General features: G+C 38.8%; 1 protein-coding gene across 2 annotated transcripts in view; it reads left to right on the top strand.

The window, feature by feature from the left end:
* Positions 1–17,748, top strand: part of ZMAT4 (zinc finger matrin-type 4) — a gene marked incomplete at its 3' end in the record, with an annotated part of 331,176 nt that extends 313,428 nt beyond the window's left edge. The window contains exon 7 of one of the 2 annotated variants that reach the window (XM_081045862.1): positions 16,419–17,748. In XM_081045862.1, the coding sequence (XP_080901988.1) occupies positions 16,419–16,434 (16 nt within the window). The remainder of the gene's footprint in view (positions 1–16,418) is intronic. The other variant, XM_081045864.1, reaches the window with a different exon arrangement.
* Positions 17,749–19,458: the final 1,710 nt, after the last annotated feature.

Here is a 19,458-nt window from a genome sequence, read left to right as displayed (position 1 = left end):
GAGGGAAAAACTGGGATTGGAATCCAGGTTTTTAAACTTTATTATATCACAGCTTTCATTTCTTAAAATGAGAAATTTCAAATGCAGATACATCATGATTTAAGTAACATTTCTTAAAATATAGCATCTCCCTAAATAAAAGACTGGGATAGGGTAAGCTATAGGACTCGCTCATTCTATGAAAAGCACTCTGCTCTTAACAACACAGTTTTACTGCAATAACATTTAAAATGGGGGTGATGCTTTCCTTTTAGAGTCTCTTCTGCATATTCACATGATTCCCATTCAGAGATGAGGCTGTATGTTCCCCACAACAGGTTGCCCACCTTTCTCAAACATCCAGGCTATACCCAATGTGTCTTCTACTGCATAACCACTGAAACAGTCCAACATAAAATGACATTTCACATACTTGATTTACAGTCATATTTTTAATTGCAATGTCAATAGGACAATTTAGTATCTTTCATAAAACGCTTATCTGTTAGAATTTGTTCATTCTCCATTATTTCTTCAAGGAAAGAAAACATATTTTCTTTCTCCCTGTGTTTCTCTATGACCTTTGATTTCTACCCCTGCTCTCCAGGCATTTGTGCCATTCACTCATGCATTCATTCATTTAGTCAGTAAACATCATTCATTCACTTTTTCAACACATATTTATTGAGCATCCACTGTGTGCTGAGCACTTTTGTAGTCACCAATGAACTGTTTTTGGTTGATGGCCAACCACTGTGCTCAGCTGTATGGGCACAGAGATGTTATGTAAGACATTATCACTATAGTGAGCAAATACAGTATAATAGAAAGTATGATGGCATTTCATGTAGGAAACAGGAGATATAGGAATATTAACATGTCTAATATTAACAGTGCTATTATTAGTTATAATATATAATATACTGTTATTACATATGATGCATTATTTTACTAGGGGTCATAAGATACTTAGAGGAGTGACAAGTCAGATGAAAAGTAGGTTTTCATTAGATGGTCGTTGTGTTAGTCTGGGGCCAGGACTTGTGAGAAGCAGGTGCTAAGAGACAATTAAATGTGAAAGAACATTATTAGGGCAAATTGTGAGAGAAAATGTAGAGCCTTTCAGCAGAAACTAGGAAAGCTGTCAGACCGTACGTCTAACCCGGTGTGATGGAAGGAGGGAAAGAAAATTGGGTGGAAGTGTCCTGACTACTATGTAGTCTAAGGAAAATAGGGTCATTGGAAGAAGGAGCCCCTGCCCCCCTAGGATAACTTCCTTCTTTCCAGGAAAGGATGTGCCTTAACATCTCAGCTGCACAAAGTCATGGTCTGAGAGGAGCCCAGGAGGAGCAGTCAGAGTTCTGCAGTTGGGGCCTATGACCAACTATGCTCTTTGTAGGTGCAAGTCTGTGAGGTACATTATCAGGGCTACTGTAGTCCAATGAGGCCAGCACTCCAGGCTGAGAGGGCAAATTAAACAAAGGATTTGCTAAAGACAGTTCGGTGCATTTTAGAAGAACTATAAGCTCAATATGGCTGAAGTATAATGTGCTTTTTTATTGGGCTAATAAGAAGTAAAAAGGGCAGGCATTGAGAAATAATACCAGAAATGTTCAGTAGCCAAATCTCACAGTCTAATGTGTAAATCTAAGGGATTTATGCAATGAGACGACATTGGAGAGTTTAAGTAAAGAAGGGACGTAATTAGGCTTTTTTTTCCTCTCCAAATAAATCAGTGGGTAGAGTAGAAGATGTGATAAGAAGCAGGGAGAGGAGTTGGAATAGCTTACCTTCTGAACTATTGTAATAAAACTAGAAATGCAGACACTCAGAAAGGTGTTTGAAAAGTAGAATTAACATCACTTGATCACCAATTGTGTGTGAGGAGTCTTTGATTCCCAGGTCTCTGGCTTGCACACTAGACAGTGGAGAAGTTGCCTAAGCTAAGGACTGCATGATCAGACACTGGTTTGGGGAAAAACACGTTTTTACAAATTGCACCTTATATTCCAGTTACATTGAGCTTGTAGTTCTTCTAAAATGCACCAAACTGCCTTAAGCAAATCCTTTGTTTAATCTGCCCTCTCTGCCTGGGGTGCTGGCCTCACTGTGACAATGGTGGCCCTGATGCAAGCTGGGGATTTCTGAGCCTTTCTTCCTCAAGAGACATTCTAACAACCAACCTTGCAGTGAGCCAACCACCTCAGGTCTTATAAAGGCAGTGTATTAGTGAGCTCACTTCTCTTGCATCTCTGTCTCACTTTTGACCTTTGTCTATGCAGCAGAAATCAGCCAAGAAAAAAACAGCCATAGATTAACGTAATGACTATGAGATCATGAGATTGAAAAATGAATTTCTCACCAAATGGACAAGATACTGTCTCAGCCCCATCTCTATATTTATCTTTCTCTCTTTGTTTTGGGAGAACACATCTTTGTACTCTCCAGACAGATGTGTGGAGTGACTGCAGCCACTGGTCAAGAGCTCGCTTATCACTGGACAGCTGGTGATGGGTGGATAGTGAAACATTATCTGACTTTCATAACCCAGCAAGGCAGAAATCACCTGCAGAAATCCTCAGACTCTCTACTAAAACAACATGCTTTGATTCCAAACTTCATCTCTGTTATTTAAGTTTCATGACATTAATTTAGTCAACATAAAAATTTCTAGCCAAAATTGTATGCATAAATCACAGTCTTGGAGCAAATGGGAAGAGAAGGAAAGATTGTTGTGATTCTCTGGGGAGTGTGGAGAGGGCTTCAAAATAGCATTTTTAAAGTACCTAACTGTCCCAGGAGATGTGCTAAATACTTTATATCATTTCTCCTGCCTCCTTCCTTCCTTCCTCCTGTCTCTCCCCCTCCCTACCTTACCTTCCACCTTTCTTGTTTGTCTTCATCTTCTTTTAATTCACTAAATCCTTAATGTTCAGGCCACTCCTTGGTTCAAAACACACTAATGGTTTTCTTGTTTATGATAATCTTTTTATGATAATCTTGTTCATCATAAAAGCCTAAGCCTGTGCAGGGGCCTGCAAGCCCTATACACAACTAACCCTTCCCACTCCAGTTATCTCTTTGCCCTCCTTCCACTGCTCCACCTCCTTCCCTTGGCTGCAGCCACACTGACTCTTTGCTACTCCTTAGAGACCTCAAGAGGGTTCTTGCCTCAGAGCTTTTGCACTTGCTGATCCCTCTGCCTGTGCTTCCCCCAACAACCACGTGTTTCCTGGCAATTTCCCAGCATATCCAAATGGCAATTTCTCCTGTTCCCACATTCTCCATATCTTCTGCTCTGCTTTATTTTTCTTCATAGTTTTTATCACCTTCCAAAGTATAATTTACTTATTTTCATTCATTGCTGGTCTCTCTATACGAAAGTACAAGGCATGGATTTCGCCACTTTGGTTTTCTGCTGTGTCCTCAGCACAGTACAGCAGTGCCTGGCTCTAAAGGGGTGAATATTAACATTCCCAGTTATAGATGACGTGACTGCCTTGAGGAAGCCGAAACAATTTCCTCAGGTCACATAATTAGCAAATGGCAGGGCGTAAGTTCAAATCCAGATCTGTCTGGCCCCAAGATCCAAGTCCTTTTCAGCACGCTTTGCTTTTTTTCCTTTTCAAATATCCAGCTAAATACTTTTATATAATCCGGAAGCAGCTTCCATACAGGGAATTTCTGCTCTCTAAACTCTGAATTTTGGTCCGGGTGTCTAACTGTGAGGGATCTGTGTGAGAGGCCAAGAAAGGAAAGGAACAAGATCAACAACAGAACAGTGCGGGGTTTGTATACTCACAAAAGTCAAATGCCAGGTGCTTTGTGAGATCACTGGAAACCATCTTTCAGACACCCAGGCTGGATCACACTCACAAACTGTGGGAAAACCGGTGACACACATGGGTCAGCCAAGGGTTCCATTTAGGTGGCACGCACAGATGTCTAACTGGAGTTTGCTGCTTATTAACATAAGCTGCTTTGCCATTCAGAAATGGGAATTAATCAAAATACTGCAAATGATGCACCTTGAGAAATGTCACTCCTTATTATGATTGCATTTCCATATTTGTTCCATGTTAGTTTGGTGTATGTGTGAAATGTTTTAAAAAACTATACTCAGATCAGCCCCTGGTGGCAGGATGTGTTTGAGTCTGTTCCAAGGATCTGGCAGAAGCTGTATTGAGCTATTGTTTCAGTGCAGCTTTATGTGCTGTGTACAACCTACATTTCTGTAGCAATCAGGAGCAGGGCACTTCCTCTCACTTGCGGCTCACTGGGAGCCTTGGAGAGCCCCGCTCCCTTCTTCCTGCCCTCTCTGTCACTCACCAAGGAGTAGAGGTCAGGGGCTAGAAGCAGATAATTATGCTGCCTCAGGAATGGGTGCTTCCCTCTGAGGACCATTGTAATGTAATTCATTTCTTCAGTCATTCTTCTCAAGTATTAAGAAAGTCCACAAAAAAAGGAGTTTCTTCCTAGTCAGGACTTGCCTGCTCTGGATAAGAGCAGTCAGCATGAATTTTAATCAGAGAGTCTGCTTTCCAGCCCTAAATTTTCCATAATCAATTTCTTTTTATCTATTAATTAAAAGTGAATAAGTATAGAGTTTGAGAATTGATGGATCTTGACACCTAGGAGACCACTAGGTCACATTCAGAGCTGAGCTGGGGTGTGTTTCTCCATAGAGCCTAATCTCATGTAAGAGGTACTTTAGAAGATTTTTTCTTGTTAAAATGATTTACCCTGTGGTTTTTTAAATGGGTCAGCTAGTGCTGCAAATTAATTTACATGAGAGTGAGTCAAACTTTTTATTTATTTATTTTTTAGGAACAAATCTATAGAGGAGGTGAGATACACACATTCTCCTTCCATTGACCTTTCTTTATACTTTGCCGCAGGGTTTGCCCTGCTCTGTTTTCCTCCAGCTACTCTACTCCCTTACATGTCTGAGGCATGTAAGGAAGGTCATGATTCAAGGGACATGCCCACCTGGGTAACTCATTGCATTGGCCCTGTAATTTCTGTGATCAGAAGAACCCCATGGTGATGGCATTTGAATAGAGACACATAGATTTCTTTTCCTAGGTTTTGGTGAAGGGTATGTCAGCATTTCAGAGGACAATTGGGATTAGAGCAAATCATTCTTTGGTTGTTTTTCTCCTATTTGATACTCCATAATAGCATTTTTTCTCCCATTTAAGTACTATTGGTTTTCTAGGGCTGCCATAATAAAGTACCGCAACCTGAGTGGCTTAAACAACAGCAATTTGTAGTCCCATAGTTCTGGAGACCAGAAGTCCAAGATCAAGGTGTCAGCAGGACCATGCTCCCTCTGAAGGTGCTAGGAAAGGATCTGTTGCAGGCGTCTCTCCTAACTTCTGATAGTTCTTTGGCTTGTGGCAACATAACTCCAATCTTCACATGGTGTTCTCCCCATATATATATATATATATATATATATATATATATATATATATATATATATATATATATATGTATACATATATATCTCTGTGTCCAAATTTCCATTTTTATAAGGACACTGGTGGTGTTGGATTGAAGGCCCACCCTACTGCAATATTACCTCATCTTAACCAACTACATCTGCAAAGGCTCTGTTTCCAAACAAGGTCATAGTCTGAGGTACTGGAGATTAGAATTTCAACATAGGAATTGTCGGGGTAGGGTGGGACTCAATACAATTCATAACACTAACAATTAGTTATCTATTGTTGTTTAATAAATTACCCCTAAATTTAGTGACTCAAGACACTAACATTTATTATCACAGTTACTATAAATTACAAATCCAGGCATGACTCAACTGCTTTCTCTGGCTCTGGGTTTTTCCTAAGACTTCGATCAAGGATACACTAGGGATGAATCTGCTCCCAATTGCACTCGACGGCTGTTGTCAGGATATTGTTCCTTGTGACTCGTTGGAATCAGGGTCTCCTTTCCTCACAAACTACCTGATAAAGGCATTTCTGGGCATGGGCAGCTCACAGTGATCTGAGCAAGCAAGCAAGAGGGCAAGAGAGAGAATGTGGGAACAAAACGGAAATCCCAGACTTATAACATAATCTTGCAATAATCTTATTCATACTGCATTTGTTAGAAACAAGTCACCAAATTCAGCCCACACTGCAGGAGATGGCATCACACTAAGATATGGATATCAGGATGCAGGGATCTAGAGAAGCCACTTCAGAGGCTGCTCCCCTTGGTCTGCCCGCTGAGTCATCCTTATTTTTTCATAATAGTACACGTTTGCACCAAAATACTTTGTGGGCCTGCTTCCTGACAGTAAAATCCCTGGGTCTACAAGAGCTGACAATTAAGTTCACAAAATCATCCTAGGAAAAGTGCTACATACTTCATTGATGAATATCACCATGGTCACCTTCGAATTACTCCACTTGGGAAGCTGTGCACCGATGCCAGTGCTGAGTCTACCCTTCAAAGCAATTTTGGAACTCTTTTTCTGGAATGGCCATCAGTGCTGTCATCATATTACCCTTGATGTCCTGAATGCCATCAAAATGTCTTCCTTTCATATTTCCTTTATCTTCGGGTAAAGAAAGAAGAAGGCATCAGGGGCCAGATCAGGTGAGTAGGGAGAGTGTTCCCATACAGTTATTTGTTTCCTGGCTAAAAACTCATGGACTGTGTCATGTGAGGTGCTGCATTGTCATGATGCAAGAGCCATGAATTGTTGACAAAAAGTTTAGGTTGTTTTTGTCTAACTTTTTCACGCAGCATTTTCAGCACTTCCAAATAGTAACCTGGTTAGCTGTTTGTCCAGTTGGTACAAATTCATAATGAATAATCCCTCTGATATCAAAAAACATTAGCAACATCGTTTTGATTCTTGATTTAAACTGACAGAAATTTTTTTTTTAGTCATTGAGAATTGCCTGACTTCCAATGTGCACTTTGACGCTTTGTTTCAGGGTGCAGTTGGTACACCCGTGTTTCATCACCAGTGATAACATGGCCCAAAACATTGCCTTGCCTCTCCAAAAGGTCTTGGCAAACTTCAACTCTCCTTTGCTTTTATTCATCAGTGAATTTCTTTGGGACCATTTTTGCACACACCTTTCTTGTGCCAAGATTTTCAGTTAAGATTTACTTGTTTCTCTATTGATATTTATTTACTTGGTTTGCTATGCTTTCCACAGTCAGCCGACAATTTTGATGTACAATTCAATGAATTTTTGCAATAGTTTCCATCAGTTCTGTTCATTACTGGCTGTGCTGACCTCTCTTCATCAGTGAGGCATTCTCTCCCCTCAAAAAAATGTTTAATCCATTTGTGCACTGCCATTTTCTTCATGGCATTATCCCCATAAACTTGGACTAACATGTCCCTGATTTTACTTCCACTCTTGTCAAGTTTAACAAGAAATGTAATGTTTGTTGCTCTAATTCAAGCTCAGACATTCTCGTGATGGCACACAACAACACACAACAACAATAATGAACACCACTCAGCAAGACACTGCCACAGGTCAACATGAACACAGCTGTGAGACACTGAAATACCAAGGTTATGAAACTTTACCGAGCTGTTTGTATAGTGCTGCCAATGTAAGCACACTGTGGCAAATTTGCGAACTTAATTGTCAGACCTCATAGTGGCCTCTCTATTTTGTACTATGTCTACTCCTATCAGTCTAAAATGACAGTGTTTCTGCTGATACCATTTTCTCAAAATCTAGGATTTTTGTGAATCGTTTTGGGGTTCACTGTACTAGAAAAAAATCACACCCACAATCTTTGAGAAAAGCCTTATTCTAGTTTTGGGTCCTGTTTGAAGGCTCAGAAACCAGGTGCTTACACATCCTAGAGGCTCTATTGTTCCACTGAGACAACCTGTCAAAGCACACCCTTAATCTCTTTAAAGGTCATTGTGTGGCAACTGTTTGAAGTCTTAACCTAGAGTGATGCAGTCTCATTCAGCTTTATCTCTTAAACATATTTTCATGACAGTGCTCAGAAAACATTTTTTAATTTTAGCATCTTTTGCTGTCTAGAGAGGCTGAGAATTTTCAAAATCCTCAAGTCTTGACTCTTGTTGTTTAACAGCTCTTCCTTCAATTTATCACTCTTGCAGTTTACTATAATCAACAAGAAAAAGCAAATGGCACCTTTGTCATAGCTTGAAAATCTCCTAAACTACATCACCAACTTCATTAGTACTGGTTAAGACCAAGTTGTGAAATGGAAATATATTTTAAAAGCCCCTCCCATACATAAAGGCAAATCCTCCCCGCATCCTTTCTCGGCTCCTCTCCACTACTGGCTTCATTGCCCTTTGTAGTTCCTGACTGCTTAGGCCAAAGTTTTCAGGACCCCCTCGCCTGACAAACGTCTTATATGAAAGTCCATGGTGATAGAGATTCATCATATAAGCAAACCATGGATGATGATGCAGTGAGCTAATATGTTATTCCCACTACATTATCTCCATTAAAATGTATAAAAGTCTTTAAGGATTAATGATATCATATAGTTACATGAAGCTATTGTTCTAATGATTTACGTTTGAATATCTTTACCACCAATTTTGCCATTTACAAAGGATTTCATCAACCCATTTATTCCTCACAAAATTCCTAAGAAGCCAATATCTTATCCCCAAATTAGAGATTAGGCAACTGGTGTTCAGAGAGGTAAAAAGTCACTTGCTATTAATTGCAAGACTCAGATGGTGTCAACCGGCACCAGGGCTGCAGACTGCACACTAGTGCACCCCACTCTGCATCAGAGATGTCTTAATAGGACAACATGGCGGGTATAGTTATTTAACATGGGAGATCATGGTGGATTTTTACTAAGGTGGTTCTTAGATGTCACTGATTTGTCTCCACATTATTAAATTTGCCTACCACAGATACTGCAGACACCGCTGCCCTTTGTAGTGTATCTTTTGTTAAGTTTTGAACCAGACCCAAATGTCCTGAAAGATGCTGCACCAGACCATCGTCTCCAGAAATCCTCCACGAGCACATGTTGGCTGTCTCGGTCCTTTCCTTGACCTATTAACACATTATTAAGATAAAGTTTGGCTCTGTTGGAAAAATTGTGCCGATAGCTTTCAAAGATGGATTTGAACATCTGCTGAAAGGTTTGGCTGTATTCGTATTGGGTGCCTGTTACCAAATAAACTCTGAGCCTGGAGAAAAAAAAGAAAAGAAAGTTAGTATAGAATCTGCTCTAGCTTTGGATTTGTCACTTTAGAGTTTGTGATAATTTACATGGGGCTGACAGAAACCTGCCGAATTTGGAATCGAATGACTTAAAAGATTGAGTCTTTCTCTCTGCTGCAGTGCCATGGGCCTGGCCGCAGGGTTTCGGCATGTCAGAGGTGAAGGGGCTTAGAGAACGGTGCGGTCTTTTTCTTCATTGAATAGATGAGGAAATTGAGGCTTGGGGAAATAAAGTGATACTTGCAGTGTAACCATGGAGTGGTAAATTCAGTCATAGATTTTTAATGCTCTTTCGGAGTTCACTTGTTCCATCACATAATGTTTTGGGGATTTGATAATAATACAATAATTGTCAAATAATTTGTTATACAAATTGCATTATCATGTTAGTCTTATTTTTACCACCAGTAGGCCAGCGAGGTAACAGACATAATAATTGACTTTGCCTGAGGCAGGGGCCCATGCAGCAGAGTAAATAATCCTAATACTAATAATGATAAAAAAACAACTTTTATTTGTTGTTCCATATGTATGAGGTACATAATAGTACTTTCACGAATTAACTCACTTAATCTCACAACAGCCCTTTGAAGTCTGTGCCATTATTATATTATCCCCATCTTATGAACCAGGAAACTGAGGTAAAGGCCACAGAGCTAGTAAGTATAGCTGAGATTTGAGATTCAACATTCGGTGGTACAGCTCACTCTCTGACAACTGCTGACCTGCTTCTGCCATATGCTCCACTGCAGAAAAGTTCCTGGTCTAGCACCTTGAAGCTGCTCAGTGCCTGCCCCACAAAGAAGTGGGGTTGGCCTCTGTCCACTGACTCACAGAAGCAGCATCAGATAGGTTTGCTACTGCAATGATACCATGCAGTTTTGTCATCAGCTGCCTGGAGTGAGCAAAGACTTTAAATGGTAAGGGCACAGTCTTCCACAAGACCACCTCACTTCAGACGCTATCTCTAAGCATTGGGATTGCAGGCGATCTACACATTTGACCAAGTGGTCCACTACCTCCTCAGGTATGGGAGTTCACTAAAAGGAATCACAACACTCAGGATAGCACTAGACTTATGATTACTGTTTTATTACGAAGGATAGAAATCGGGACCAGACAAGACACATAGGGTGAGGCCTCAGAGGGTCCCAAATGCAGAGATTCTGTGCCCTCTCCTTATGGAATCAGGAAGCACCACTCGTCCTCCCAGCATATTGATGTGTTCACCAAGCAGGAAGCTCAGGTGAGCTTTACTGTCCAGTTTTCATCGCGGTTTTGTTACTTAGGCCTGATCAATGGAAGCATTCGCCATGTGACTGAACCAATCTACAGCCGTCTTTCCCTCCATAGATGTCTGGCTAATATCATTTGGCTAAAGCCTCAACCCTTTAATTACATTGATGGTCTTTCTAGCACGGCCAGTCCCATCCTGAAATTATCTAGGAACCCACCATGAGTCAGCTCATTAACATAAACTAGCAAGGCCTACCATGACACTCCTATCAATTGGGAAATGCCAAGGGCTTAGGACCTCCACCCCAAGAATCAAGACAAAACCTAGATAATTTATTTTATTATGTAACAGCTGCATCAGAGGGGTTTGTTTTTCAAGTGATTAAGAACAAGGATGAGAACACAAGAATCTCTAAATTTTTAGTGGTTATAGGACACATTCGTGCATATTATCTCATTTAATCCTCATGCCCCCCCCATAAAAGGTATTATTGATATTTTTGTCTTACACATGGATAAACTGAGGCTAAATAAAGTTTAAAATATTCTACATGAATATCCAACTAGTAACAAGTGGTGCTGAAGTTTAAAAGCCAAGTTTTCTAACTGTATATCATAAGCCCTTTGATTCTATTAGAAAAACAGTAGAACATAATTAGAGAGAGATGTTTTGACAACGTAATTATTTTTCTTCTCTGAAAATTCAGGATGGGAATGGACTTGCCCAGGATAGGACAGGAAATGAGGACTGTGAGTATCTGGGAGATAGGCTTCTTCCTAATGTGGCAATAGATTTCCTCTCTAGTTTTCCTCATGTATTTATTTGGGGAACGTTATGCATTGATTCTGTGTCAGGCCATGCCCAAACACAAAAAGACATGGGCTTCTATGAAAAGGAGATAGACAGTAAACAAAAGATGACCACATGATGTGATTAGAGACACAATAAAGGGAAGACCTTAGGATGGGCACCTGGCTAGGACAAGGTAGGGGGAAGAGGGAGTCGGGAAAGATTTCCTGCAAGAGATAAAGTATGAGCTGAGTTTAGAAACAAACAGGGATTAGCCAGACTTCCAGTTCTCTAAACAGGGGTATTGGACTCTCCCGCGTCAGTCTAGGAGGCTGATGAGCCCTTGTGATGCCCCAAAGCCCAGCACTTTGCAGGTTCCTTGCTCTCTTTGCATCTGCCTCGGCTGTGCCTAGAACCCCTGACATAGGAATAGATAAGGGGACTCCAGGAGTAAGTGTGCAGGCCTCAGGAATGATGAGGATATATGGATGTGTCAGAGGCTCCCTCAAGTTTCTCTTCTGTGAAATCAGGACTTTGGACTTTCCTGTAATATCTGGGGTCCCTTCTGCCTCTAACATTTCACTATTTTGTGATTTTTATGAAAAATGTTTTGCAAAGCAAATAAATAGTGTAAACAAGATTATAAAGAGAATGTTTGCCTTCTTAAAGGAATAAATTGTTCTCAAGCACATCAGGAGCATTAATTTGCATATAAACAATGCAAATTCTATATAAGCAGGGGAGGCTTGTTTACTTAGGTGTTTTGGTAAGTTAATTACAAATTGCTCTTGTCTATTTTGCAACTCTATGTATTAGGAAGTGATAGAGCTGCATTCATTTAAAATATTCTATACTTTTGAATAATCACACTTTCTTGAATGTTCATAATATTTGACTTTTCTTTTAATTACCTAAATTTTCTCAAATAATTTCTTTATGTATTGGTCATAAATAGACAGAATTTGTTTCCCAAGAAAGATTTGGATAAATTCATGTTGTGTCACCCAGATGTCAGAGATGTTGGCTGAACCCCATCATCACATTTCCAATCATCTTAGATTGGCTGCCCAACAAAGTTTATAACAGTCTGTTGGGATCTAAAACCCTGCCTATGCTTTTTAACTCCCTATGTCTTGTGGTCTTTCTATATCTTTCTCCCCCTATAACTTTGAATGCTACCGTCTCCTCTTGTCAATCAGACTACATAGACTTCTACTAGTAACATTTTGCAAGTATTTCATTTGTTTAGACAACTATCAGAGATTTAGGTGTCATACAGAGATAGCACCATGCACAGAACAAAGCCATCTTTCTGGTTCCACTCTCTCCATGCCTCCTCCCCTGCTCCCACATTCTCTTTCTCTTCTCCCCTTTCTTCCCAGCCTTCCTCATTCCCTTGCCGTTCACCCTTTTCAGAAGCAAAACACATTCATATCTTAAGTATACCAGTTTACTGATCACTTCCTGTAGCTTGGGTATATTCTTAAGGTTTTGTTCTCTACTTCCACATAGCTTCTCAAAATATTTCAAATACATTTTGCTGGGCCAGGGTAAGTTTAGGAAAGGATATCATAAGGAAGCAAGCTTCGGCTGAGAAGGATGTTAAAAGCTAGGCAAGTAAAGGGGCAGGGGATGAGTTTCCAGACAGAAGGAAGAGTCTGTGCGAGCCATAGAAGCATGTGAGAACGTGGTAAAACCTCAAGTCATTCTCTGTGATCAGAGTTTAGAGTGGTTATGGGGGGGGGGTGGCATGATTATGGCATTATTATGGGGGGGAGGGCATGATTGACAATAAGATGGAGCTGGAGAAGAAGGCAGTGGTCAGATCACAAATGACTTTAGTGTAGTATACTTTTCTGCAGTAGGTGATGGGAACCTAGAGAAGGACGACAACAGTGTGATGAAGCAGCAGAGCTAGTTGCAAAGATGCCAGAGAGAATCTAGTGGAATGTCAAGGGCCTGGAAGAGGGCATGGCTAGGTGAAGCTGAGGAAATGACATATTTAAGAGTGAACTAGGAAGCCAATGAGATCTGTGGTTGCTTGTTTATGGAGTGAGGGAGAAAACAACATGCCTAGGAAAACACTGAATTTCTGCCCTAACTTCTTATTTGCCAAGTTAGGGAATGCAGGGAAAGAAAATGAAAAATGAGAGATGTTCAATTTTGGAAATTTAATTTAATTTTGTTTCTCATTATCCTATCTTTATAAATTGAGCAAAGGTGACAAGTCCTTGAATGTCATTCATGGCATATCTCAGTAGGTTGAACAAGTGCAAGTCATGACAGTTCAGCAACATGTTTGTGGAAAATGTCTGGGATATAACTTCTCCTCATCTAACAAATTCTGGCTGTATCATTTCATATAAGCCATAGTCCATGATTTCATTTTTCATGTCATAGTAAACTTGCTACGTGGCAATCAGAAAATAGGCTTGATAATGACTGAGGATGTTCTGGTTTGTTTTTTAATTGGAGTACCAAACAGTTTAAATTTAGCATGGGGCAAATGAATCAGTAAATTTTGCTATAGTTACCACCTTCAAATACACTTGGTCAGAAGGCTTTCCCCACCTCTCTCCCTCATCATGATAATATTTCACAAAGACTGCATACATTTCTGGTCATTTTTAATGGTGAGAACAGTTTCATTTCAGTATTTAAGACTCCTTTTCAGGTATTAAGAAGTTCTTACTAGTTGACATGAGACTACTATCTCATACCCAGTTTAGAACATTTCCCCTTCTCAACCTCCCAGGTCAGAATGGGAAATGAATGACTAGTAGAAAGAAGCATTTTTATTTAACTGTCCTGCAAATGTGATTCTCATCTGGCTTGGGGTCTTGAAATGCAAGACCTTCCGTGCGAGGTGATCACGTTCTCCTGTGTGGCAGGAGCTCCAACGGGCTGGAGAAGTTAGATGGAGCCACACAGTTCACTGCCATGAAAATTTCTCCTTTTGGAAGATAGAGGTACACAATCCAAATGGTTTTAAGTTTTTCTAACTGCATTCCAAGACCCCAAGAAAACGCCCTAGTAGCCTTAAGTTACTGTTACCTTATTTATTTACTTGTTTGTTTGTTTATTTATTTATTTATTTATTTATTTATTTATTTATTTTAGGAAGTGAAATGGAGGCTATGTTGTCCTCATTTTTATGATGATATATGTTGAAAATAAAGTGAGCTCTATGTGTATCCTTGGTATGTGTACAGTGCAATGAAAATTGTCTCTTCAACTCAAATCAAATTTAAGACTCTGAGAACAAAGATTGTTCTTTACCACAAATGGAAATGATGTAATGAATTCTTTTTGTCCTGATGCCTTTCTTCAATTTTCTATTTAAAGAAATTTCTGAAAATACATGAATTATGCAGCTTATCTCTCAGATGAAAAAGAATTTTCTTCTTGGATTAGATGGCTGCATATTTATTAATAGCAAAATTTTCCATGTTGTTTTGTGTCAAATAGGATGCAGACCATAATGAAGGAGCCCTTCCAGCAATCATAACAGTAACAGATAAATGATTATAAAAGCTATATAGAATTGAAAGGCATTTTAATTTGTCATTACTTCTGTGAGTTCAGGAAGGATCTGAATAATTATTTTGACTATAAAGGAAGAGTGTGATATTCTTTTGCTTTATGGAATTAAGTTCTTAATATACCACTTTTATTATAAGTTTAAAAAAAAGAACTCTCTTCTGGTTTCCTCTAATGATGTAATCATGACTTAAGATTGCTCATTTGTGGATATGTTTGGTCTTCAACAGTGACATGCGGACGCAGCACTTCAAACTCATTTTAATTTGAAAAATGTTCATCTTTGCAGTTTATAAAAATGAGATCATACTTGTTTGCTTAACGAGAACTTCCGACCTTTATATCACATGAATTCATGAAGGTGACAACACTACAGAATTTCCTTAGGTCATGACCAGATGGTAACAGAAAGTGAATATTCTAAAACAGGATTTTACTTTTTATAACTATTTAAAAGTTGTTGTGGTTACCAGGGTCATTCCAAAGCAAAATTTCAAAGCTATTTTTACAGAAAACAAAAAATGCATGTAGTCTCCATTTTCTTTTGTTATTCTATTCAGCTTTTTTTTTTTTTAATAAAATTTCAAGATATATTGTGTGCTTCTAGGGGAGTGATAAATTTTCCTTTGTAGCTAGTGAACTTTCATTTATCAGTTTCCACTAAGATATTTAAATCTTAGTGATAAGGGATAAGAAAATCTATGTAAGGATTATTACCTGCTCCAGCACTCCCCTCTAAAATGTATCTTTCGGATTAATAGTCAACTATTAGAAAATACTATTTGGGCAGCCTCAATGCAACCAGAGGACGTCTTCAATAGCATGAGATAAATCCCATGCACATAATGTCAACCAGCTTTTTTTCCTTTTGTGTCTGATCTTTCCCAGGGTTCAACTCTCACCCCTCGAAAGCTTTATGACTTTGTGCCATTAATGTAGCCAGTTTAAGCCTCAGTCTCACCTTTAAAATGGGGAGAAATAATATTCACATTAAAGGTGGTTTGGGGAATTAAATTATCATGTAAAATAAATGTGAAGTTCTTGACACATAGTAGGCATGCAATAAATGGTAATATCTGCTTACCATAAAGAAAAACAAACTGGAACCTTTTACAAATCAATTATCTATTTGATTTAAATCAGTATCTTTTGAAAGTAAAACCAGAAACAAGTTTTCCTATTTATCTAACTGAAAATTCTGAATAAATTGAAAAGGCGGTGTGTAATAATTTGAAATCAAAATGCTGTAATATTGTTCTCCCCTCCCAACAGGAGGTTTCTACAAGTAGTTATACTGAAACTTAGAGGTGGATCTATGCAGTACGCCGTAACTAAAAATCAATTTATTTTCATTTTAAAAACTTTCAGAATGAATTCAGTGTCTAGATTGACAGTGTAAAGATATATATTTTCTTACATATACATAGAGATGACAGTAAATGAATTATTATATACAGATTATTTAGAAGTTAAAAGATTTATCATATAAATTCAGCTTTATTTTAATTTGATGGATAAAGTGATGTGGGTGGGGAGAGATTGAGAGAAAAAAAAAGAGAGAGAGACAGAGAGAGAGAGAGAGAGAGAGAGAGAGAGAGAGAGAGAGATTGGAATATGTAATTATGAAAGAAGGTAAGACTGTGTTCCCTTCTGTCTTATAGCCTGAAGAATAAGTAGTGAAAACATCAATCAAGAGATGAGAAAAAAATGTCAGGATTTCTCTGCCCTGGAGAATTGCTTATCAACCACCAGAGGAGGATTCTTTCTTGAACAATGAACATTTCTTATGAGGATTCACAGATTAACATATGACTAATTTTAGTTTTGGAGAATAAATGAGCTTTCTTTCTTCCTTTCTTTCTTATTTTTTTTCAATTTTGTGGTAAGTTATGATGTTTGGATTCTTAAATTTTTTCCTGATAATTTATTTAGCACATATTCTAAATTATAACCCTATAGCGAATGGTGGGAACATCATTCAAACTTAAAGACAGTAGAAAAATCTAAATCTCCAGTTCATTCTACATTTCCTTAACAGGTAAAATTATTCTATTAAGTCCTTGATGACTGAGATGTAAACCACCTCTACCAAGAAATAAACATTTTTTTCATCATGCTGAACCTAACTGTGGCAACATACACAGAACCAGAATCACTATTAGTAGAAGCTATATAATGGACACAAGTACGGGTCCTTCTCATTTTACCTCAAAAAATGTGAGCCAGGTTTGCCATCTGAACAACGAGAATGAAGAGGGCAAATAGAAGAAGGATCCTCATCTTTTTTTTTTTTTTTTCTGATCATTCAAAGAACAGTTTCTCAAAGTTAAGCTGAGTCCTTTTTGCAAGCTGCCAAAATAACAGCTTAGGAAAAGAATTAGTTTGCCTGCATGATGATCCTCTTAGGCAAAACATCTTCACAGCAGTTGACCTTGATGAAATGTTTTCCCAAAGGCATCCAAAAGAAGAATTATAAACCCCAGAATGAGAGAGAAATAAATGAATACTTCTTACGAAGTTGGCCTGACTTGTGGGCTTTAGTGTGGTATACTGATGATTTGGAAACCAGTTGAGTAAATTCTGAAGAATGACCGCCTTGGGTATGGTGAGGTCCCCTATTCCTCTGTGTCTCACTGAAATCTTCTTTCTGAACCAAGATTCGATCACTTTGGAAAGAACAACTGTGGCTAGCATGGCAGACTGGAACCCTGCTACTCTCTGATGCGGAACGTCTCAGTGTAAATCATAAAGCTGTTTCTCTAGGTTTAATTCTTCTCTCTCGTGACTGGATTTGGTGTCCTGCAGGCTGGATGCAAAGCCAGACATTTAGCTTCTATTCATGATGCTTCTCAGTGCTCTGGCTGGGGTTGCCTTTTGTACATTGTGACCACAGGCAATTGATCTCCTGGGCCCAGGCTTTTCTGATGTATTGTTTTTCCACAGAGAGCTGAGATGGTTACAGCTCAGTGAGCAATAAATGAAATGACTTAGAAATGCACAGTGTTGTTATTAAGGTGTTTGAAAGTTGGCACCATTCCCTTGAAGAGAGCCCACTCAGGAGGGGCCAGCGTGACCAGTTTCCGTGCCTGCAGAAAGAAGCTGCCACACCAGCCACGTGCTATCGTGTGGGAAGGAAGCAGGGTTTGATGGAAAGCAATCTGTTTTTCTGTGTTGGGAAAGCACATAACAGAACTACAAACCTCCAATGATGACTTTAGTTCAAATGTGTAAAGTAAGGTTTTGTTTGTCAATTCTGCTGTAAAATAAGCACTGTCCAAGTTCCAACAACAACAGAAAAGTCTTTGTTTCTGTGTTTAGTGAATGAGCTCATGCCCTCAGGTTTTTTGTTTTGTTTTGTTTTACTAACCTAATATCCTATAGATGAGCCTATGAACATAGATCTCTTTTGCTTTACAGAGAGGCTATGCCAACCTTTTATAGATAAACTTCCAGATATAATAATCCTATTATTTCAGAATTCCTCATCTAAGTACCATTGCTCTTTGGCAATCTGTCAAGTGAAAGTGAATACCCTGCCAGAAGTTTTGTTTGTTTTTAAATTTCTTTACTTATTTTTGCCCATGCAGATAAGGGAAATTGTCAGTATAGTCTACCATGGTGGTGACATAGTCAGCTTTAAACAAGAAGAGCGTATGAATGTTATTTCTATTTGGGGATGTCATTTAAATGAAAACATCCCTGTTTGGGAAGCAAGATGTTTGTTGTCATCATTTTTGTTCTTCTTCTACTTCTTTTTTTTTTTTTTTTTTTTGGTACGGCTGTATTTTTTTAATTAGGTCACATCTTCCATCTCAGTTTCATTATGAATGAATGGGAGTGAAATATAAGGTAAATATTTTCAAATAGCAAAATTAATTCTGGAGGCGAAGAAGCGACCCCTGCAGATCTGAGCTTTGTTGCACTGTTCCGGTAGGGCCACCTGACTACAGCAGAGATTCCGGGAGAGATGAGGGCAAGTCCAGGTTTGCCTGTAAAATCTCAGTTCAGGGAAACTAAAGGAGAACCTTATCTATTTGAAAGAGTGAGACTATCCGAATTATCAATCTTGAAAGTACTTTCACAGTTCCAGAGTTCTTGTAGTAATGTCAAATAAACTAACCAACTACTGCCCTTTCGAAGTTTTACTCCAGTGAGGGAGAAATTATTCAAAATTACACAACATAACAAACAAGCCTAACAGTGTCCCTATATTACAGTAAAATTTTTGTATTTAAAAGGATACTTGCTAAGGGTTTGAAATAGTCTATGACTTCTTGTAGAGATAAAATACTCTTAGTCTTGCAATTCTCTTATTTTGCCAAGAGTTTTTCTTCTTTAAGTACAGAGGTAAGCTTCAGCCTAGCACTTGTGTCCATGGCCACAAATGCCATGGTAGTGGAACCCAAATTAATGAGCTTTTATTATATAGAGTCTTCACAACCAAGTGCACTAATAAATATGATCATAAAGCAATCTGTTAAGGGGAGAGGACTACAGTGATCCCTCTTGGTGATAAAAGTGGTAATAAAACTCTCATCTGCAATTACTTGACTACAAAGACCAATAGGATTTGTTTCTCACCTGCCTCTTAGATGACATATAAACATAAATTGGAGCTGCAAGAGTCCTTATACCTTTCTACTGAAGTGAGTTTATTAGACCAATCAGAACAAGAGATGAAAAATATGAGATAGATGAAAA

Source organism: Rhinolophus hipposideros (assembly GCF_964194185.1).
Source record: "Rhinolophus hipposideros genome assembly, chromosome: 4".
NCBI classification, from domain to species: Eukaryota; Metazoa; Chordata; class Mammalia; order Chiroptera; family Rhinolophidae; genus Rhinolophus; species Rhinolophus hipposideros.
This window is presented reverse-complemented; position numbering and strand designations above follow the sequence as displayed.